At 36.0% G+C, this 24,678-nt stretch overlaps 1 protein-coding gene across 2 annotated transcripts; it reads right to left on the bottom strand.

Moving 5' to 3' along the window:
- Window positions 1-9,582: 9,582 nt before the first annotated feature.
- On the bottom strand, window positions 9,583-24,670 carry pitx3 (paired-like homeodomain 3). Of its 2 annotated transcripts, none has more exons than XM_077196994.1 (4): window positions 24,574-24,670; window positions 17,393-17,519; window positions 14,833-15,038; window positions 9,583-10,938 (listed from the first exon to the last, which is right to left on the bottom strand). In XM_077196994.1, the coding sequence occupies exons 1-4, from the start codon at window positions 24,628-24,630 to the stop codon at window positions 10,372-10,374; spliced, it is 957 nt and encodes a 318-aa protein (XP_077053109.1). In that variant the 5' UTR covers window positions 24,631-24,670; the 3' UTR covers window positions 9,583-10,371. The 2 variants fall into 2 exon arrangements, with proteins under 2 accessions (XP_077053109.1, XP_077053110.1); XM_077196995.1 differs by lacking the exon at window positions 24,574-24,670 and adding an exon at window positions 23,624-23,965.
- Between the last annotated feature and the right edge of the window lie 8 nt (window positions 24,671-24,678).

The raw sequence follows: 24,678 nt of genomic DNA, 5'->3' as shown, positions 1-24,678 counted from the left end.
AAAGTGAAAAGATTATCCAACTCTTTTGAAACAGTCCACAATGAGCAGGCAAATTGGTAATAGTTGAGGGTATCGTGTTTGGGTGTAAAAGTGCTTCTCAGTCTTTTTAAGCAAAGATGGGTCATGGCTCATCACTTTGTGCCAAATATCATGAGAGAATAGGATAGTTGCACGTGGCCGCCATGTTGGATTTACGATCAGCGAGTGTGCGGTTGGACACTTCCGGTCTCGCTTTACGCCGGTGCAGGGAGCCGGAGAAAGCCCAAAATGAATCAATTATATCACTTAAAATACCTTATATTACTATCACACGAGCAAATGGCAACTAAATGCAGGATGCATAGTCCGATTAATGAATGAAATACAACTGTTCACGAACAGAAGATTGTCTTGGACTCATGCTGCACGCAATGAGAATTATGCCTACTGTCAATATAGAGTTACAACTACGATTAGAGTTGTTTGAATAAAATACCGAATAAAGTTACCAAATAAAGTAATGCCGACTACAGATCCGGGTGTTTTGGGTCGGGTTGATTAACGTACGTCATCCGGATCTTCTGCCCGTACCGCAGCGGCAACGGGGAATGCATGAAAGCTGACTTTGTTGTAACGTGACGAAACGTAACGACACACAACAATGAAGTGCTGAGGCTGTCACCCTCAGAAAGGCAAGTCGCCTCTCTTGAATCCTAAAAATTGCGTGCAGCATGAGTCCAAGACAATCTTCTGCTCGTGAACAGTTGTATTTCATTCATTAATCTGACTATGCATCCGTGCATTTAATTGCCATTTGCTCGTGTAATAGTAATATATATCTTAGTAGTATTTTAAGTGATATAATTGAATCATTTTGGGCTTTCTCCGGCTCCCTGCACCGGCGTAAAGCGAGACCGGAAGTGTCCAACCGTACACTCGCTGATCGTAAATCCAACATGGCGGCCACGCGCAACTAGCCTATTGTCAAACAATTAAAAAATCACATTTCTCAATGCAAGATTGCAAAGCATTTATGCCTTTCATCATCTTCCATACATAATATTGTCAAAAGATTCAGGGAATCCAGAGAAATCTCAGTCCCTGTTGGGTAAGGCAGTAGACCTCTGTTGAATGTGCGTGACCTTTGAGCCCTCAGATGGCATTGCACAAGATACCATCATGCTACTCTGTCAAATACAGGCACATGTGCTCAGGAGTAATTTGGAAAACCGTTTTCACTGAACACAGTCTGACGCTGCATCAAGAAATGCCACTTGAATCTCTGTTACGCAAGGAGAAAGCTTTACATCAGTTCTATGTGGAGATGCCGGCGAGTTCTCTGGGCCTGAGCTCATCTCAGATGGTCTAGAAGAAAGTGGGAATGTGTGCTGTGGTCAGATGAGTCCATGTTTCAGCTTGTTTTGGGGAGAAAATGGACATCGAGTTCTCAGTCCCAAAGACGAAAGGGACCAACCAGACTTCCACCAGCGACAGGTGCAAAAGCAAACATCTGTGCTGGTATTGAGGTGCATCATTGCAAACGGTATGGATAACTTGCATTATTGTGAAGGTACCATTGACATGGAGGCATATATATATTTGGATTGTACAGAGACATAAACTGCCATCAAGATGACATCTTTCCTGGGAAGCAAGACAAGGCCAGGCCTCATTCTGCACGTGCTAAAACTGAGTTGTTTCTAGAAACTCTGCACCATAGAAGGGATGTGCGTGCCTGTTTACTGCAGTCCAGATATGTCTCTTATGGAAAATGTATGACCCATCATGAAAAGGAGAATCAGGCAACGATGACCACAGACTGTTGAGCGGCTGTCTTGTATCAGACAAGATTGGGCAAATATTCCACTAGCAAAACTCCAACAATTAGTATCCTCAACTCCCTAATGATTAAAAAGTGTAATTAAAAGGAAAGGTGAAGTGACACAGTGGTAAACATGTCTCTGTCCCAACTTTTTTGGGGGTGTGTTACAGCCATCAAAATCAAAATTTGTTCATATTTACAAAATACAATTATGTTGGTCAGTGAAAACATTGGAAAACTTTTCTTTGTACTTTTGTCAGTTAAAAAAAGGTTAAAAAGAATGAACAAATAACAGATTCTTGATTTTATTGCATTTTACAAAATGTCCCAACTTTTTCTGATTTGGGGTTGTAGTTCACATGCACATCTTAGGCTGTCAACATGAGCTGAGTGTCAGACGAGTGCATTTAAATACGAAAGCTCCCTGTCCAACGTAAGTCCATATACCTTAAAAATCCTCAGGCCAGTTCTCATCAACTTTTTCAATATTTCCATAGATTAGAAATCTGGTCCATCTGATTGGCCTGTAATTGAATGCATGGGTAAGTTGTTTGTCTGCTGAAATGTCCTAGAAATCACCTATAGAGTTCCTAGAAGTCATAAAAATGTTGTTGGATTGAAACAATGATTCCAACATAGGTTTTCTAATCCGAAAAAACTGCAGCCACTTCTGAAACAAAAGAACAATTTAGTTTCTTCAAGCAAAATCAACTAAAAAAAATCAAAAGTTGTATGTTAACATTAATTAATGCACTGTAATCTAACATGAACAATGAAAAGCTGAATTTTTATTTACTAACATTAACAAAGATTAATAAATGTTGTAAGACATGTATTGCTCATTGTTAGTTCATGTTTGTTAATGGAACAAATGAAACCTTATTGTAAAGTTTTACCAATTTTGTATTTAAACTGAACTTTAGAGTGCTTTTTGACCCACTTAAGTAGGTCTTACGTGCATAGTTATATGTAATTCCATAATTACTCTATTGTCTTTGAAATATGGTTAAATTGAATGCATGTATATAGTAAACTTTAATGTCATTTCTAGTGTAACTTCAAATTTAATATTGATGTGAATAACATAGGCTTTAAATTGTAATAATATTTAACAATATTTCTGCTTTTACTGTATTATATATTCTTGTATAATATACAGCCTTGGAGAGCAGAAAATAATTCTTTTAAAAAAAAAAAGCAAATATTACTAAAAAACAAACTTTTTAACAGTAGATATGTAGCCTACTTGAAAATGTATACTGCATGAGAATGCATTGTTTTAATGCATAAGTGTTATTTCCAAAAAAATCAATCAATGGCAAACTGCTGGATAATTCCTATATAATTACAGTATTACGAACTTGCAGCTATTTGAAAAGTTAGTATATGAAATGCTCACAACATTAACTATATGTGAGACTGGAGGAATGACTAGTAAAGCACACAGACAGAGTGTCATTAACTCTCATTACCAGTAGATGGCAGCAGAGTGCATTAAGCACACATGCTCTCTTTCTATAGCCTATCTCTCTGGACTTCTTGCGCATTTTTAAAATTAATAATTAATACAATAAAAAACATACACAACAGATGCGTGTGATTCATAAACAAATTATTGTTTATGACGCATAGTTTATAGAAAGTTTTCATTCTTGCACATGGGACTCATTTTTATTAGACGTCAGCAGGCTTAAATCATGTAGGCCAAATGAATGAAGATGGATGGCTTAATTATTATGTCTTTGTTATTGTAAGTGCCATAATGAATGTCTACACTCATATAACACTAATTATTAGCAAACTGACAATATTAAACCAAAGTAAAACAATTGAGGCGTAGGCTGTAATTTCTACTAGATTAGATGCCTAAATGGCTTTCTGTAATTGGTTCTCAAGCCCAAGATAATCCTATTTAAAAATGCCCTCAAGGTATTCTTGTCTCTGTGAGATGCCTGTGCAAGTACTGGTTTATGAAAGGTGTCTGCTGCATTGTAGGACAAATGGGTGAGGCCAATAACTCTGAAGAGACTCAGTGCTTTACCGGATGGATAGCCACAATAGATCTTGATGTTGGCATATTTTACTAGTTTGGAAGATGACAATACGCCAGTATTTAGGCCGTCACTCATATGTGTTTGTCTGTGTGTCTGTGTGTGTGTGTGTGTATATATATATATATATATATATATATATATATATATATATATATATATATATATATATATATATATAATACACTTTAGAGTGCTTTTTATACCCACATAAGTAGGCTAACTACTGTCTTTGTACTGTACTGACAAGCAATTATTATAAACTAAAATATTACGCTTATGTATTGAAATATATTTGTAATTATACATTTGAAACAATGAAGTATATTAACTTAAAATATAATAAGTTCAAATGGAATTTCGAATAACACAATACAGTTAAAATTATGATCACGTAAATGTACTTTATCCGTTTCAAGACATGAAAATAAGTTTACTTCTTTAAAACATGACAAAAGATTATTATACGTAAGGATTTAAAGGTGTACTTAAAGGAATAGTTCACCCAAAATCCTGTCATCATTTACTCACCCTCAAGTTGTTCTAAACCTGTATGAGTTTCTTTCTTCTCTGCTGAACACAAAAGAAGATATTTGGAGGAATGTCGGTAATCAAACAGTTGATGGACCTCATTGACTCCCATAGTATGGAAAACAAATCGGTTTGGTTACCCACAGCAGAGGAAAGAAACTCATACAGGTTTGGAACAACTTGAGGGTGATTAAATGATGGCAGAATTTATCCCTTGAAGTGTGTTAAGAATCATAGGCCTTAAAGTGTATTCTTAAGTACACTCAAATGGCCTTTTATTTGATTAATATTATATTATCTGCAACTGCAAGTATTGTTTTTTGAAAATATACTTTAAAGTTTTGAAGAACACCACAAGCGCACATTCAGTACAATTAAGCACACTTCTTCTTCACAGGGGGGCACTTATGCTAAAGGGAAGAGTGCAAGATAATAGCAGCTTCTTCAGGATTTACCTCTGGAATTTTAATCCTGCTAATGTATTACAGTGGGGGGTTTGGACTTCAGCACAGACGCGGTCTTGAGGGCAGAAAGGTTTTCTTATCTAGAGGAGGAGTGATTCGATCAGTACTTCAGCTGCTAATGATGCTTGTGTAATCCACATGTGTTTGTGTAATCCACACAAGATAAATCGCTGAATCAGGACAACTTTCAGTTCTTTTGTTGCATGCTTGAGTTTTGCAAAATTATTAGGTGTTTTTCGTCGTCGTCATGGAAACATCAGTAATGCTGCCTATTCAGATGGGACAGGAGGGAGAGTGAAACTGCTAGTTATTGTGAGGGAACAGATCTTTGCTGGTATCCTCCCTGGGTGTGAGACATTGTGTGGTCTGTGTGTTTACTCCTGCCTCAGGCATCGGTGTGTGGGGTTGCTCAGACTATTTCTTTTTTGTAACCATTTTCTAAGCTGTGTCTGATAAGATGCAAAAAGCAATTGCGACTAATCATGTAATGGCAGATTAGCACCTGCTAACACCGTCGTTAATTGGGATAAAATATTTTGGATGTGCTTTATAGACTAAATGAATTTAGGCTGGAAGAAAGATCAGTCTCGAGGGTTTTTTTATACAGTCTGAGATACGGTGTGAACATCAGTATTCATTTATGATATACAGTGGTAAGAGAGAATTGTGTAAGGGTTAAAGAGTTCACAAAAAAAGAAAACAAAATTCTGTCATCATTTAATCATCCTCATGTCGTTTCAAACTTGTATGACTGGAACAATTATTGGTTGAACTATACTTTGTTGTGAATTATGCTAGCACATTGTTATTTTTCAAAAGAGCACTATACTTTAAATATATCAGTATATATTAGTGTTAACTGAATGTAATGCTATTGTAATTAAATGAAAATTAATTATTGATTAAATTGATACTAAATGTAATAACCTTAGACAAAGGGATTTTTTGGGCCGTAAAAATATGCCTTAAATTAAGTACAATCAACTTGGATGTTTAAGTCATTTAAACTTAAATTACATTAAACTCTCATTAAATAATAAGTTGAATCTTGTATAACTTATAAAAAAGGTTGAAAATTGTAAAAAATTTAAATTAAAAAAAGTTGGAAAAGTTAAAGCAAATTGTAAAAACATGTTGTCATAACTTATTGATCATATAATTTTTTATAGTGTGTGCAATTTCACAATTCTCATTGAAGTGTACTGCCCAATGTATACCAAAATATACTTTGTTCGAATTTTCTGTCTTTAAACACATTTGTGATCATGTTGCAAATTAGTAGCCTACATTTAAAAATATAAACTTTAAAAGTAATATCATTATCAAATAATGTTCAAGTACTTTATATGTGTAGTACGTTAATAAACACATCAAAATAAGTTAAAGCACAACAAAACAACAAATGTACTTTAAAGTAAAACTTTTAATTTGACATTATTATAAAGTGCATTTTTTGTGTGAAAAGTGTGAAACACAGCCATGACAGTGTACTCTTTAAGTAAACATAAGTGTGATTTATTTAATTAACATTATATTATCTTCAAGTATAAGTTTTTAAAAATAGACTTTTAAGATATGAAATGCACATTCAGTACAATGAAGCACACTTTTTTTCAATTAAGTTTCCCTTTAAGTGTGAATGTAAAATGATTTATGTTCCAAATGAAAATACTTAGTTTATAGTTTTGTTTTTACTTCACAAAAGAAATGCTAAGATATCATTAGGATACACCAGATAATTTTAGAAAGATTCCCATGAGTAGAAGAGAGTGTTTTCTCATTTTCAATATCAAATTTTATTGATGAACTTTCACAATTACAGGCAGATTTCAAACGTTCATTACACTTCTCATTTGCCAAGTCGTGCAAACAGGTCATGAAACAAAGTATTATTGAGACAAGAGAGGCTCCGTCTGTCTTTGATAAATTTGTCTTGTTAATAAGTCTGGAGAGTGAGCCTGGCAGACTTTAATTTTTTTAATCCTCAGTTGGAACATAGTATAAAAAGACATGACATTTCTTCAGTCTATCTGTCTGTCTGTTTTTATTTTCAATACTAATTATTATAACAAAGGCAACCTGTTCAGGCTTCAAATACGTTTATCCAATTTTCAGTTTTAATTTCGTCTTAGTGCCCCATGACATGAATTCACTGTACCACAGACTGAAAAAATGATCAAAACCTAATTAAACCAGCGACCTCCAACAGTATGTGCAATTATCCAATTGGGGCCGCTGTTCTTGATATGCCCTAACATCCTGACTGTCTTTATGTAAGTGTGTTAATAATAAGCTTTTCATTATTTCAAAATTAGTCAGCCTTTGTGTTACAAGTTTAATGATTCTCTGTTGTTCTTTAATGGTAGTTCACACTCGAAGTTACAAAAGTATTCGGTTTTATGATCGACAACAGTTGTGTTAAATTTGTAAACCCACTCTATTTTCACAAGCTTCATTTATTCACCTTTGTCTACTTTTATGAAAATTATATAACATCAGAAAACTGAAGTAACTAATATTGAAAAGAAGTGTGATCTGTTAATCATTTCATTTAGCGAACTGTTGAAAAATTTGTGAATGAATCTTAAGAGACAAATAAGGAATATAACAATGCCTATCCGAATGTATCTGAAAGTATCCAAATGTGTCGTTGTTGTTTTTTTGTCTCACTTCAAGGTAATTGTCTCTGCTCTTTTGCATGGTGTCATGCTTGAATAAAGGTCACATGCTTCAACAAAGGTCACATGCTTCAACACTCTTTGAGTCATTATTTGGGTGCAGTGCTTGGTTGAAAATGGATTAAGATGGAGTCCGTGCCATAGGACTTTATGACAGAGATAAATACAGTAGTCAACATTTGAAGTGGATCAAAAAAGTTCAGCAAAGTTGTCCTAAGTCATGAACGGGTATTGTTTTCAAAATTCATGTATAAATTCATGTTTTTTGATCCACTTCAAATTTTGACTGCTGTAATTATCTCAAACGTAAAATACTGTAATAATATGATGCTGACGAAACAGATTTGGCAAAAGCTCTTTGTGTTTACACTAGAGAATGTCGAATGTTTCTATTTACAATGTGTTTTGCAGCGGTGAGCAATGTAATCAGACATGTTTGTTGATCTCTTGAACCAATCAGGCGCGTTTAGGCCTAATTCAGTCAGAATCCTCTCACTGGTCAAAACGTGTTTTTTTAGTATTGAGACAAGTGACGGCTTTTAGGGATTATAAAGGGAGCGGAATTTCTAGGCTATATAAATCATTTAGAATTTGAATAAAAACTTTTTTTTTCATGTTGCTTAGAGGACCGACTCTGCAAATTTTCGGAAGTGACATCAATGATCTTGCAATAAATAAGTGATACACACATCAGGGACAAAAATATCCTATGTCAAAATAGATACGCATAAAGCAATGTAAATGCCGACAGGTTAATATAAAAATATATGTTCATATCGATAATTTTAAAATTCTATTCTAATTATTTGTAAAAGTATCGACTTATCTTAAATGTCTTACTTTACATTGCCATTCTTGCTGCGGTGGAGCCGTTGCTCACACATTGCTGCACTTTATAGAGAACCCTCAATAATTTCAGAAGCACCCTCAGTGATTTGATTCTGAAACTTGAAGTAGCATTGGATTCTCAGATTTTGATAGCATATGGTTTTGGATTATTGCAGGTCAAGCCCATTGTAAATATTTTTTTTCAGTCCATATCTGTTTTGAGGGGTAAACATAAGGGATCAGAGGATATTTACCCTCCAGTGAGATATTGATTTGGAGTGCTGAGTGTGGATCATCAGTGTGAGCTCACACCATTACCTCACATGGACAGACTGCACTGCTTTTACTTTGAGAGAAGATTCATTTTAATAGGATGCCTCACCCAAATCCTGTTTCGATGCTGATCCATCATGCCAGAAAGCTGTAATTATATATAATTTTCTCACTATTGTTTAATTTCACTGCATTGTATGTTTTTATTACACTAAACAATCATATTTGCATGTATCCAAACTGGTTTTACTTTCACTGTATTCGATGGCAATACCAGAGATCATTTACATTTTTTGTCCAACAGCTTATAAATAATACAGAATTATGTTTTTTGAAAATGTAAAGTTTTCTGTGGTGGGTTGGTTTAGGGGGTATAAAAATAATTATGTTTATGGAAAGTCCACATAAACCCAACGTGTTTGTGTGTTTGTGTGTGCTATAATGTAGTGTAATGTAATTTTGTCAAAGAAAAGTTTTTGTCCTGTATTTCATATGATGCATGTCTATTTTTGCAGCACATGTATTTCCCTTTATGAAGGAGAATATTTAGTCATTGTTGTATATATAGACAGAGTTGTAAACCCGAGCAATATAGCCCATTGCGACTCTCTGGAGGGATTCCTCTCATACACTTATGTAATCTTGGCAGCATTCCCTCAGAAGTACAAGGCACTGCACCAAGAATCCCCCCCCCCCCCCGTTACGAGATAGTGAGTAGTGCTTGATGGAAGCCCCTCGAAGACTGTAGGTCAAACAGATCAGTGACAGGCCAAAAAGAACATCTATATCTCTCTGTCTCCCGCTCTCCCGCGCTGTCACTTCTGTTGTATAATGTTGCCATGGATCTGAGGTTGCGTTGCTATGGTGTCACGAGGACTTTGTGTTTTCCCCCTTGGCCAATGTCACGAGCGAATCATTCAGATAGCGACTCGTATTTTCTTTCAAAGCATGGGTTATTCATAAAAACAAATAATCATTTATTTTATTTTTAATGAGACAAAGCAGGCTACACCAGAAAAAGCTTGTTTTATAACAACTGCACTCTTACATACATTATATTACAGTCATAGACTCCATTTTTTTAGAACACCACACAAATCTATTTACTCAATGGCTTTTTAGTTAATTCTTTTTTTTTTAAGTCCTAATTTTCAGAGTTTTTTCTTCTGTACCTCTTTTTCTTTTCACCTGAAACTACTCACTGCTAGGTTTAGTCTTGTCATCTTACAACAACCTTTGACCTCTCACCTTAGGCGAATGGAATTCACAACAAAGATTAAAATTCCGCGAGGAGGTACATCCGCTCGTGAGGAACATGCTCCTCTCATCATTAAAATACTACATTTCCAAGATATGTTTGTCACATACAATACAGAGTCCGCTATGTACACCGCCTCGCCTGTACCAATGGTGAGAGCAGGTATTCTGTTCGCTTTTGCAAGGTCTTCCCGTGAGTGCAGTGGAAGTGGTTAGGTCCTCTTTTGTCTCTAATCATGCAGCGGACAAAAGCTTTTAAACAGTTGGTCGGTTCAGCGTCAAAGTCTCGACATGTTTTGCACGAGTTCTTTGAGGCCTGGTCCATTGTGAGGCTCCTTTCCTCTTGAAGCTTATTCCTATTCTGTCCTTTCAGCAACCATAACAAGTTCATTGCGGGGTGATAATGCCTTGGAGTCAGATGTGGGGTTGGCTAGACAAGGGCTTGAAGTTCGGGTCTGGTTTTTTTTCGAGCGCTGGACGCCGGGACTTCATACTGGCCGGTCCACAGCATATTGGCAGGGGCTTAAGTTGGACACAGGGTTCTGCACGGTCGGGTAAGCGAAGTTGGCGTGCTGTTTGGCCTTGAGCCGGAGGCTGGCCAGACTGGAGTTACAGGTGTCTCTGTACATGTACGGGCTGGCCGTGGTGGCATAAGGGCAGGCGGCTGCTGACACCGCCGCAGAATTGAGGGTGGGGCTGTTCAGGTTGTTCAGGTTTCCCAGGTTATTGAGGCCTGAGCCCGGCACCCCTGCCACTGCCGAGGGCACCATTGAGGAGGCCATGTTCATGGAAGGGATGGAGCTGGGCGGGGAGAACATTGGCTGGGAGGACAGCGGGCTTACATTCATGGAGTTAAAGAAAGGAAAGCTTTTGGCTGATAAAGGGCTGCTGGCCAGGCTCTTAGTTGCCCAGTTGTTATATGAATAGCCCGAGTACATGTCTTCGTACGGCTGCATGAGTCCGTTGAACTGGGCGCCAAAGCCATTCTTACACAGCTCGGCTTGCTGGTTCCTCTCTCGCTTTCTCCATTTGGCGCGGCGGTTTTTAAACCACACCTGTTTAAAAGACAACGAGGAAGAGTTAGCACTGTCCACAGTTTGGGACATCATTTGTCATTGTAATTCAGGGCAATGGGTTACGCTTTATTTTAAGGTGTCATTGTTACAGTGTAATTATATATTGAAGTATTGAGTAATATTAAGCAACTACATGTACTTACTATAGGGTTAGGATTAGGTTTCGACTTGGGGTTAGTTGCATGTAATTATGCATAATTTACTGTTAATAGTATTGTAAGTACATGTAACATATGTAACAAGGACACTGTAAAATAAAGTGTTACCCTTTATTTTACAGTGTCCTTGTTACACATGTTACATGTGGCTACTGTGGTAATAATGGATAACTACATGCAACTAACCCCAAGTCAAAACCTAATCCTAACCCTAACCGTTTAGTAAGTACATGTAGTTAATTATTATTACTCAGTGCTTAAATGTATACTTACACTGTAACACGGACACCTCAAAATAAAGTGTAACCCAAAAATGTAACTTGAATGCCATATTCTTTATCACTCTAACATAAAATATGTAGGAAAGAGCTCAACTGAACTTTAAACACTCCTTTTCGTGAGACTTAAACAATAAAAAAGTTCCGCCAGGCAGAATTTAAGTGCTTCATTTATTAAACTAATTTATTCTCTTATTATGAGTTTCCCCAGTGAGAAATGTCATTAAAGAGCTTCCCTCACATTTAGTCAATTTTATATCCTATTTTTAGGGGATATTGGATGGATTAAAGTTTTAATGTGAAAAATTTAAATGAATTTATATCATTTAGCTCTCTGAGAAATTATAACGCTGTTTTCTTGTCGATCTTTTCCCTGTGAACGTGTTCACCGACTGTAATTAGTAAAGGAAAATAAGAAAACAAGAGCTCCTTTTAAATATTAGGTTTTATTAATGTAAATAACGTCCTTTATATACAATATGTAAATCATTTCTTTTAAAAGTAACATCCATAAGAAGCAGAGACAAATTATTTCTCCTTCCTTATTACATATTGTTGAAGTTAATAAGTTAAAGAAATATGATAAATACAAGCAATCAGAGGTATTATGACTCAAGTTAATACTTTATCACTTCTGAGAAGGAGTGTCTCCACATATTTCAAAAATACTCTCACAGTGATCGTACATTGCCGTATTTGTGCTTGTGTTGTAGTTGTGTTTATTTGGGAATATTTAATGACATATTTTATCCAGCATACTGTAAATGATACCAGTTTATATTGGGAGAGAGGGAATACCCTTGTCTGTGAATGTTCCACTGACACTTTGGCAATGGTGTTTAAGGCCTTCCAAAATAACTGTATGTCAAATATAGTTCAATGATCGGTGTGTTCCTTCTCTATATTTTTGGCATACATGCATATTATGGTACGAAACTTGGTAAAGGTTTTGGCACATGCTATGTGAACCAAAACAAAAATCAATGACATGATTCGAGAAGGTTAAATGGTCCTGAGAAAAATAGTCACACTTTTACTCCTTGCGGTCAAAAATTACCACCCTGGAAATAAATGGGAAACAAATATTTATAGTAAAACATATTTTGGAGAATATACATTTCATATAAAAATGCAAAATATTTTAAATAAGTTTACATCTGTGCTTCAAAGCATTCAAAATGTATGACAGTTTAAGTTGGAAATTTCATTTTCAGGTCTATGCCCGAAAAAAGTGGCTAACGGGTAATAAATGGACTATAACATTCATTTTATTGAAAAAAACTGAGCGCTATGTATGGACCATATATATGTAAGAGGTTATTTTGTATTGTTATTGTGTATTGTTGCATTTATTGTTTATGGAGTCCAAGAAAAATTCCCCCTCGCAGATATTAAAATGTATTTCAATTCCATTTCAATTTCAAAACCAGCAGTGGCAGCATCAAATGGAGAAGAAACCTTCACAGTCATGGTGGTCCATTTTTGAAGTATTCTGGGTCAAGCTAGCATTAGGTCAGGGCCATGATTTAGGGTTTGTGTGTTTATTAGGAGCACATACTTTATCAATTGCGTAAATCAAAATGACAGCAGAAGCATGCGGAATATGTGACATAAGGTTCCAGCTGGGATTACTGACATACATGCACAATTCAGGAGGCCACTGATAGACATTAGGAAAGGAGTATCTCTACCTCTGTTGTTCTTTCAAAATAACAACCAAGACTGTATGCTATGTGACCTTTCCTCTGGCCAATGTGAATTTGATCCATTAGATGTGCGCCAGACAAGGAGGTAGCGATTGTATTGTCATCCATCAGAATGGAAGCCCACCTGCTCTCTTTGTGTGCTTCACCGATCAAACTTCTGCTTTTTGTTGGGACAGAAGGTCACAAACTTTTTAGGTTCTTCTAAACGAACTATTGTTCATGTTACATCACCGATCTCAATATAGCAGTTTGCTGGTAACAGAAAAAATGCCGCAGCCAATACCAAAGCCGATGTCTTGTGTTCCTGAAAATACTGGAATAACCCAGGCAAGTGTCTCCTGACTCCATTTTTAAAGAGCCATTTAAATGTCTTAACCCACTGATGCTCTTCAGACATTTTTGTCCAAAACATTTTACATTTTATTTTATTTACTTCATTTGAAAGGCACAACATATGGTAAAGTGTTGGCACTTAAAAAATGGGTTGAATGAACACCAGAGGGTTAAATGATTGCATTATACTAATCAATGTGAGTTATTTCATTTTTTTTACTGATAAAGTATGTTTATGAGCTGTTTAATTCAAATCAAACTATTAAAACTAAATTAATTAAAATCTGTATAACTATGATCCCATGATGTAAACCTCTAAGAGGTTCTATATATGAAGCACCTGACAGAACCTTATAACCTTTTCTTCTAAGGGTGTAACGTCTTATCTTTGTCAGTCAGCGTGTCCACTCACAGTCATTTTGATTATTACATCAACAATTGTTTTTGAACCTCATAGAGCCATATATGGATTAACCATAACTGGGCAAGTGCCCAGGGGCACCACGTCCAGAGGGGCACCGTGCAAATATTTTTTCTCTTTTAAAACAAGCGATTCATTTTCAAACGTATTTCTAGCCTAGGCCTATATATACCCTTTCATCAGAATGTTCCAAATTCCCCTAATGTTTTGTTGAAAGTTTATTATTTTCATTATTTTATAATTTTTTTGTTTTTTTCTACCGCCATATTCACACTACTTCACGAGTTTCATTTCAACACCCATATCACACTACCATGACCACTGGCACGGAGCAGAGCGAGTGCTTTTGCAGGATGCTTTGTTTCAATTTATATCGCATCTTGAAGTGAAACAGATGTTTATTATTATGCCTGTAACAGTTGGGTTCACTAGATCTAAAATGTTTAATGTTGCATACTTGCAGCAGGTTGTCTATAACATTTGCGTTCACAAGTAATTTATCATTTATAGAGTACATTGCAAAAAGTGGTACCCTGATTTTGTAAGACTTTTTTCTACTTGAGCTAACATTGATGTAACCTTCTGTTGTCATATAAGTTTATTAATATGAATTACTTTTGAGTATAGTAAAATAATAATAATAATAACTGAATGTAAATTTTCACACGAAACATATTTTATTTATTTATTCTTAGCGGTTATTGGGGGTGGGGGGCACTCTAGGTGTCAGTGCCGAAAGTTGGGTTGATTTTGGTTGAAAATGAAAGTTGGGTTGATGTCAGAACCCAACATCAGATTGACGTCAACATCCGACATCGGACAGACGTTGGATTTTGGTTGGAAATGAAAGTTGGGTTGATGTCAGAACCCTTGGGATCACTCTTGGTGTTAATGCCCAGGGGCACCAAAGAGTCTTAATCCGCCACTGCTAAGAGCCCTACCTATCCGCAGTGGTTTAGTTTGTCAGGGACACGTACCCGTACTCTTGCTTCTGTGAGGTTGGTCCACACAGCGATCTCTTCTCGCGTGCTCATGTCAGGATAACGGTTTCTCTGAAAGGTGGCTTCGAGTTCCTGGAGCTGCTGGCTAGTAAAGTGTGTCCTTTGCCGGCGCTGTTTTTTCTTTAGAGAGCCGTCCTCTGGGTTTGACTCATCTGTGTGGTTCTGATGGGACTTCTCTGTATCTGTATGGGTCAGAGGCAAAAGCATTAATGAAACCGATACATATATGGTTAAGTCCCACAATTATCATGCTTAATCTTAAACATTTTGATGTAACTGATTACCAATTTATTCGGGTTTACAGTGCTAAACACAAAGGTCCTTAGTTTCTGTTTGCCTTGAAAGCAAGATCAAGATAAACTGCAGGGCCCAAAGTGTTTTTGTATGTGTGATGAAAATCCTCCCTCTTTGGTGTTCTGCAAATTGCAAATGGAAGACCCCACAGAAAGGGCTAAATTAGCCGGACACATAATCCTGGGATCAGCTATTAGTGACAGGGCAGGTTTGGGGCTGTTTGGCAAGAGCTTAACTCTCTTGGAGCAGTTCTAACTAATCAGCAAGCTTTCCAGGGCCTCTAGGAAAACCAATAAGACATCATGCTGCCATCTGTTAGTGCACAGATACCCTTTAACTCCTACAAAACACAAGTCCCTCCAAAATAAAACTTGAGAGTAACAACATTATAATATTTTTTGTTCAAGATTAATTGAATAAGTTTTCAATTAAATGAATGTATTGTAATCAACGAAATTTGGGTTTGCATTGTGTCCTTTCAGTGGTAGGCCGTGTATAAGTTAATGAGAGGATCCCGATACCGCTCATTTTCATCAGTCGCTTTGTTGTATTACTGTCCACTCTTTAAATGCATAGATTTGTCGTCAGTTGTAATTAGGTTGCCGTTTAGTCTGAATATAATATCGCGGAAATATTTTTATCCATCAACGAGATATGGATTTAAGAGTGCCGTCAGAAACTGTTGACTGTAATTAAACGTTTAACATTCGTTCAACATTTTTGTGTGATTGTGAACATATGTAGTTTAACCCCCCCCCCCCCCCCCAAAAAAAAATCATTAAATTAAATATAGTAAAATTCATATCTTATTTAGTTTTTTTAATCCTCAATGTTGTTCAGAGTGACTTTAATTTCATGTTTGTAGCCATGTTTTTAAATGAACACATTTTCAAACAATAGATAATGGTGATAATAATAATATATTTTCCTACTATTCAATTAAATACAGTGTAATTATAGCCTATTAATGAAGATTTAACATCTTTTTCATTACAAAGCATGCACTTTTCAGAAATGCGATATAGGCTATAAGCCTACTGCTTCTGAAAGAGTTAAGAATAAGCCTAAATAAAACCCGCAACATAGTCTATAAATAATTTAACAGCTTAATATAGTGTGCGTGTGTGTTTTCATTTTTTTTATTGAATCGATAATAAGTGGAAAAATATATTTTCCCATTGGCGGTTAATTTTTTTCTTCTTCGTTGTTTAGGCTATATTATAGAACGTTGGCTATCCGTTTTATGAAATTTAGATTTCAAAAAAATATTAACTTTCCATAACCAAGCAACCTGGGGCGATTTTTCCGGTTAGTGATATTAAGGCCTATTATCTGCTGATGGAAATTGGAATAAAACTTAAAATGCTGTGCGAATACAGACACACGTTTGGCAGTTTTCAGTGTAATAGCTACAATTCCCCAATGGATATAGCTATAAAACATTGTAAAAAAAAAAAAAAAAAACACACACGAAAACAATCAAATCGCTTTACTCATAATGTTAATGAATGTTTATGTTACATTTAACCGAATTTTTGCAACTGCCTGCGCGCTGACACTATAAAACTCAAACGCGGCAAGCTTGATAAGCCTAAAAACTGTATTTACCTGTTTTAAAGCAACAATAGGCCTATATAGACGCTTTTTCAGTTTGTAGCCTATAGGATTAAGCATACTCTTCTGTCGTGCAATGATGTGCATATCGTCTTCAGACCTTTTGCTCTTTCCGCAGGTGTTTAGGTTTATTCGCATTGGCCTGACTGTCATTTGGATACCAAATATGAGGCACAGGAATTAATCATTTATGCACCGTTCCTTCAGCACGTGACTGGCTAGCCGGGATGTTCTCCTTCAAATGGCGACTGTCATCAGTATAGCTACACGGTGCACATAGAAAGACAGTCTGTAAAAGGTGGATTCAAATAACCCAAGATTATTCAAAACTACAACCAAAAGATGCGGAGCTGGTAGGCCTATTACTAGCCCAATTCAACCTGAACACAGTGTGACATAAATACCCAACAGAACGTGCTCATGGGTAAGCATTAAATCATGCACTAAATTTGGACTGTCTAGCACAAAACTGAAATATGAGGGTTATCGTTCCGATTAACAGAAAACACGATAGCAAATTCTGTGCATATTATATATAGGCTACTATTATATAAACAGATTTGACTTTAAAATTACGTAAGCGTTAATGGACTTTTGTGAATTTATGATTAAACATGTAGGTACTGACCACTGTTGTCCTGGCCTTTGCATGCCGGCTCGTGCTGAGGAGTCCCGGAGTCAGAAAGAGACAGTGCCGGGCTACGGGCCTCACTGTCCGCTAGAAGGTTAAAATCCATCACCTCGACTGCCAGGCTCTGTGAACAGCACAGGGTCATATTTACATGAATGCTGATACCCCATATAGCTACACAAGCTCAAGCTAATACACATGAGACTGCATTGTTTGCTCAGATTCACTGCATGGGACGCAGCTCATTCTGACTTGTGATAATGTAATAAAATACACAAATCTCATTATATTCTTACATTTGTAATGTGCTTGTTATCATTAGATTTCCTTAAACAGACCTATAGGCTATTTTCACGACTGATTGGTGTCGCTTAGGAATAGTCTATCAAAAACTATTGAGTGAAAATTAACGCAACAACATGTATACTTACTGTAGGGTTTGGTTTAGGGTTGGTTGCATGTAATTATGCCTAATTTATAGTTATTACTATAGTAAATACATATAGCCTAACGTGTAACAAGGGCATATAAAAATAAAGTGTTACCACAAAATGATACACGATGAACGTGATACAATTCATAATTTTAATAATGTAGCAATTCAAAAAGTTGAATTGCTGCATTAAACGTTATTGGTGGCAAAGTCACAACCTGCAATAAGTTCATTACAATGTTTCAACAACCTTGGATATTATTAATTATGAAGAAAAATTATTACGAACCAATTTAACAGAATAGAAATTATTGCAATGTATTGCAAAAAGATGGAAACAAAGATGTTTTTCAACGCTCTACGACATGATGAAAAATATTTTACACTCAGACTGCCCGTATACACATTTTAAACAAACGTTATAGGCTATTTTAAACAATGCTAACAACAAACTAAACAATGATTTTGTCAATGCTTTCGCTAAATAGCCAGGCCTTTTAGGCCAATTTTTATTGTTAATTGCTTTTGATAATATTTTCCTGTTCAAAAAGTAAGCGAAACAGAGATGAAAAAAAGCCCAATTAAATCTAACCCCTCAAGACATAAACCTAAATAAATAAACCCCCTGCTAGAATAAATCAAACCGAATGTGCAATAAGAAGTGAAAATGAACAATTATTTGCATGTTTCATCATATCAAATGAGATGTAGCCTAGTAATAAAAGCCAGCGCATTTGCTTTGTGTTGCAAATGTCCAGGTTGTCAGGTAGGGTTCATCCGTTTACAGTACTGTATATAGCCTACTCCTACTCCTTACGTCTGGAAACGTTTTGGACTAGACACCGATCAATCAAAGTTCAAAATTACGTGAACCAAAAGCTTTAAATAGCAGCCTCGTAATAGAGCCTAAAATAACATCTCGTTTATTTATGTAACAGCAGCTACACCCCAGAGATATAGAAACATAATCACTCTCTTTGGAATCTGTAATGTGACGAAGCCAACGGCGCCGAAACTCGCGCGCCTAGGAGAGTTTACGGAACTGAATGACAACAGTCTACAAAACATGTGATTCCCTCTCTTTTTATTTCCCGCTTTCACCTCTCTTGAAGGATTCATAGACTGTTGGAGGTGTGAAGGTTTGACTGAAAGGCTATAACCTCGTAAATGAAACGAGATTTAAACTTAAAATAAAAATAAAATAATAATTTTACAATAATAATTTTATAATAATTGTACATTCTCATTTTTCTTCACATCTTAGAACTCCAAAGTAGCCTATTCTCTTGATTGAATTATTTTCTGTTGCCGTTTTAAATTAATAATATCTAATGATGAACTCACACAAAACACATAGGCCTACTGAAACCTATAGTTTCTCATTTTCCAGCATCAATCAAATAGCATATCTCATGGAAAACATGTTACCAGTTAAAGATTACGCAAATATATATTAACATATAGTTTAGCCAATGAGTCACATACATTTTTTCCAAAAAGCGCGTAATTCTTAAATTTCTACGTTTCCGAAATTATCATCAAAACATTCGTAAATAAACGAACGCATCGGACAACTACACTTGACTTGTGCAACTTCAGCAGATCTTTCTCTTTGCTTTCACAGAGATGAAAGCGCAATAAATATACTTTCATTCAATTAGAATATGGTTAAACAACTATAGAACGATATCTGCGCATGCACATGATAAGACTGCATTTACATGGCAGATCACAATGCATAATGTGGGCCTACTTTGATTAACACAACTAATTGCTATAAAAAGATAATATACTCTTTAAAATAAGAGGTTTATTGATTTCACATTATTCTGACTCTGCGATAGGCCTATAATTTTTTTAATCAAAAGAATAACAAGCTAAATGAGAGCCCTTACATCGCCACATTGGTTTATGCCATCGTACCATGGTTTAATGATGTTTTTGAAAATAATAAATATGATTAATAACTTTTCAGATCCATATCCATAAACCTGCTGAGGGGTTTAGGGAAAGTTTTGACCTTCAGCACCATATAGATCCGACAGCTCCAGTGTACGGACAGGTTGGCAAATCAGGCATTTCTCAATGTTATAAAACGTGATTTGTTTGTGATGACCGACTTTTCCATCATTAGAACTTGTGAGTAATTAACAATAGCGTCTCATTACGTCCGGCCAGATTAATTTAATAAGTTAGTGGAATGTTATATATGCACTTTTTGCTAAATATAGGCTATTCGTGATTATAAATGGAATAGCATAAATTCATCCATCTTTCTTTCTTAAATAGTCATGTACAATCAATAAAGGGCTGGCTTGGAACCCTCCATCCATTAGAAGAAACAAACAAGTGCATAGTGAAAATTCAGGAAGTGATCAGTATTCATGAGGTGACAGACCCTGCTCTGGGGAGATTATCAGTGGTGATAAATAACAGACCAACATGTTAGTATCACTGATTATCAACCTTTTCTACCAAAACACTGTTTACTTAGAAGCCTTTTTCAGAGTCCCTAATTGGGTTTGGTTACCAGATAACAACTACTAGGCTTAGGTCTAGATATAATACAACAAATCCTTAAAGAAATAAACATTTGGATAACAAAACAGGGTGTCCTGTTAAAACATAATGATTTGTTCTAATGTGTACAGGACAGCATGCCATTTGATTTGACATATTTGTGTGCTGTCTGTGGTGTAATTTGGCCTAAATGAACCAATTAGCAATCATTCATTAATCAACATTCTAAATGCTATATGTTCTAGCATACACTTTTACTTTCTTACTGCACTTTATTTATCAAAGAAAAGGTCAATTTTTAAGATACAATATCCTCATAATCACTTTTATCTTTAATCTAAAAAACAATTTAACTTGCCTTGTAAATGCAGCAGGTTTGTGGGGAGGCTATCACGAGAAAGCAGAATTACAATCAGAAATATACTGGTAAATGCTGTTATCTGTCAGGCAGCTGCATACTCAGATGCTGTTTCTTTTGCTGTAGCCTTGTTCCCAATGCAATAGACCTAAGCTGGTTATTTCATCCAGAGAATGGTGTCAATGAAACCCCCCACCCCAGCCAGGACTTGTGACATTATTACATTTCAAACTCTATCAAGGGTCCGATTGTGGGCCAACAAGGCTGATAGATTTCTTAAATGTAAAAAAATAATTGAGTGACCAAATGGGAAAGTGACCTGGCTTTTCTGACCTTGTCTAGGCTATATAATCAATTGTTCTAAGTAATGTTCAAAAGTTGTGTTTTATTTTCAAATTGTTAAAAGGCTAAAATGCACTAATAATACTAATTTTATAGGCTACATTTTCTTTGAAATAAAGTTTGACAAACTTTGTGTATCTCTTCGGTGGCACACACACATTTGTTGGGAAATGTAGGCTATATGCTGTCTTTGAGATATTGGTACTGACATGGCTCAGGGAATTCTTGTCAGTGAGGAGGCAGTTTATTTATATACACGACATCGATCTCATTAAAATATATATATCTAATAAGAGAAGAGATAATAGAGGTAAATCCTCTCGTTTTTCAGAAGATTGCTGGGTCCATCTGTTGGTTCGACAGAGGCAGACAGCATACATTTCCACGGGCTGCTGCATTATCGCAGGAATTATTCATAAACGCGTTTAGAATTAATTCCTTGGATTAAGAGTTGATTAAGATGTGTGTCACTTTGCTGTCTGAGAACTTATTAAGGACCCACTCGAGCCGGCGGCAGATGGAATTTCTACCCAATGTTTGTAGATGTTAATTTCTCCCCTCCTAACACCCATTTGCATTTGGCTGTGTATGTCAAAGCGCGGCTTTTCCTGCACGCACAGCTCCGAATATCCGTGTAGGAGATGCTCATCTCACTCACTATAAGATCGGGCATGTTTATTAGGCTACATTACGCGGTCCGCACGCGCTATTCGACTGAGATATTAATGTTTTTGGTAATGAAATTATGAAACATCACATCCACAAATATTCTTGATATTTGTTTGTTAGCAAAATGTTAAGAAAGTGAAGGCTATATAATAAACTTGGATGTTTAAGTCGTTTCAGTTTAAAGTAGGCTAAACTGACTTAAAAATGCAATGTTATAACATAAAAAGTTGCAAACTGCGTAACTTATTTTGACGAATTAAAGCAATGTAATAACATAGGCTATGTTGTCATAACTTATTGATCATATATTTTTTTATTGATGGCCGCAGCTGAAGCCGAAGTACACAGTCTTGTTTGTGTTTGTGTTTTATATCCCCACTGAAAGCAACATGAGAAGACATGACCAAACACAAGCGTCACGCACTGTTCTGCCTGTGTGGTTTAACCACACACATATGAACTGTTTAGATTGTTTTTTAAAAATAGGCCTATTAGTTATTTTGTTTAAACGATATTTAGCGGTTATGATTGACTTTTGAACGCTTGTTGTAGCCTATATGATAGCCTATAGGGTATAGGCTATTTATCATTTCTAATAAAAACATATTAGATTCACACTTATAAACGTCATAAACAAGAGAACTAGGTCTATTTAAATAAGCTATACTGAAATAAAATACAACTTAGACTAAATAAATAGGCTAAACGAAATGGAGCCTATTCCGATTAGTTTTCGTATTTTGATACACTGGCAAAAATGTTTCGGTCAATCTTGTTTGCCTATTTTGCCTCATGTAAATTTAGATAAACAGGTGCGTTTACTTGAGTATTTTTATTTTACATTTTCAGAAATGCCCCCAAACATTGGCTGAAGCTAGTAGGCTAATGTAGCCTATACGTAGAAATTGTTGCATGTCATAGTTCCTTTATTCCAATTTTATAAAGCGAGCTGTTTTAAAATATTATCTGAATATTTTTTATTCGTTTTCACACGAAATAACTGAGCTCAGTGCGCGCGGGTATCTTGGCTTTGGAGCACATATTATCAGTTTGAATAGGCTATATTGCATTAACATTTTGACTAATACTATTTTGACTTATAGAGGCTATAGTCTATAACAATCCCGGAAAAACGTGGTAAAATGATATGCAGCAATATAAAAAGAGAAATTCAAAGATATCGAGGTTTTATTGTAGGCCTAGTTTTTGTAATACAATTCGAGTTAAACAAAAATTTTCAAATAAGATGTATAGGCTAACCAAAGGTTTTACTAACCACCGCCAATTCTTCAATTAAATTTATAGCTGAAGGCACAAATTGGCTAACTTAACTTACAATCAATTAGCTTTTAGTTTAACATACTCATTTAAAACAGTATCTAAAGCCTTCCAAAAGCCAGCGTTTAACCGAAAATAAATAATAATTCAACTAAAAAAACAGGGTTTAAATCAAAATGGTCCCGAATGCAGATATCATAGAAACTTATGATTTTTTTCTAATGCTATCAAGTTGCTTCTGATAATCTAGGGTTATTATTTAAAATATTGTCTAATAGGCTAAATCAATATAGCTACAACCGTAGGCTATAATATTTAATATTAGAATTAAGCATATTTTAAAGTTAAAGCATACACGTTGTAGGCTATACTGATGTTTGTACATTTCGGCACATCCGGACATCATCACATCAACTTTGTTTGTCCTAAGTCGCCGATCAAAACGGATCTTCATCTCTACGGCTTTGGAGAACCATGTCATATCAGCAAAATGTGCTGCGATCTAGTCTGACACGACAGGTAGGTTAGTCAGTATTTTTGAGAGACTGGAAGGAGACAACATCCCCACAGCTCCTCCATCGCACGAGATCATCAGCACCACAGTGATTTTTGTCGTGCATCTACTCACATGAATCCCGGTCTAGTGGAGGTAATCCTCGAAAAATGTAAAACTCTTGCGAACAACGCGTGTTAGCTGCTTTTCTGAAATGATGCAGTCGTCATGTAGAAAGTTCCTTAGGATGGGCAAATGAAAAGAGACAGTTTCCCCTTTCTCTCTCTCGGTGTTGCCTGTCATAAGTTTGTAGAGGAGAGTGAAGGCTCGATCCCCATGCAGAGGGGAACTGACTTTATGCTAAATATCTCGTGCGACAGGTCCGCGGCAGGAATCAATGCCCACCCCTTCTCTCTCTCTCTCTCTCTCTCTCTCTCTCTCTCTCTCTCTCTCTCTCTCTCTCTCTCTCTCTCTCTCACGCTATTTTTCAGTCTCTCACACATGCGCTCGCTAAACATACGCTCAGTAAATCAAGGCTTCAGTCAGTCACCCAGTCAAATTCATAGATTCGTTTATTCAGTTAGTTCTGTTGTCTTAATAGAATATTGTTCAGGGGGTTTAATCGACCCATAATTTTCGTCAGTTTTGCGTGCAACTCCACGACTAAGCTCACGACTAAGTTACTTTGCATTTTCGGAATGTTTCTTTATCACGCAAATGTAGCTACGTAGCCTAATGCACGTCTCTTTATATTCAAAGAGAAAACAGACCCCTCATAATTAAAAAAATAAAAACGATATGTTTCTCAGCACCTTGTGGCTACGACATTATAGAAAAGCTGATACTCTTTGACTCTGAAGATGTAGTCTATGTTTGTTGCATAGCCTATTTCTGCTGATGTTTCTTTGATACACAACTCGACGTTATAGATTATGGATAGATTTCATACACCTGCAGACAAACAATAGCTAGCCTACTGCCCTGCTTGAGCAAAGTATGTGGATATGACCTTTTGTGCATCATTCCTTATAATTGTTTTAATCACTAGGTGTATGCTATTCCTGTTAGCAAACACCTTCATATACCTTCTCAACTGGTTTGCAGCATTGACATAAGTTTCTGTATTGACGTGAATTGTTCATTTCTGTCCCGTGTTTATGAACTGAACGCCTCCGTCCTGCTGTTTCGTC

The sequence above is a fragment of the Siphateles boraxobius genome, unplaced genomic scaffold (assembly GCF_051911475.1).
Source record: "Siphateles boraxobius isolate OS27281-9 unplaced genomic scaffold, OSU_SipBor_1 37, whole genome shotgun sequence".
Classification (NCBI taxonomy): domain Eukaryota; kingdom Metazoa; phylum Chordata; class Actinopteri; order Cypriniformes; family Leuciscidae; genus Siphateles; species Siphateles boraxobius.
This window is presented reverse-complemented; position numbering and strand designations above follow the sequence as displayed.

Excerpts from the sequence above, each read along its gene's own strand:
- pitx3 (XM_077196994.1), bottom strand. The coding sequence starts at position 24,630 with ATGAACAATTCACGTCAATACAGAAACTTATGTCAATGCTGCAAACCA. Across the intron at positions 15,039-17,392 it reads CAAAGGCCAGGACAACAGTG|ATACAGAGAAGTCCCATCAG; the intron begins GTCAGTACCTAC and ends TGACCCATACAG. Across the intron at positions 10,939-14,832 it reads TCACAGAAGCAAGAGTACGG|GTGTGGTTTAAAAACCGCCG; the intron begins GTACGTGTCCCT and ends TCTTTTAAACAG.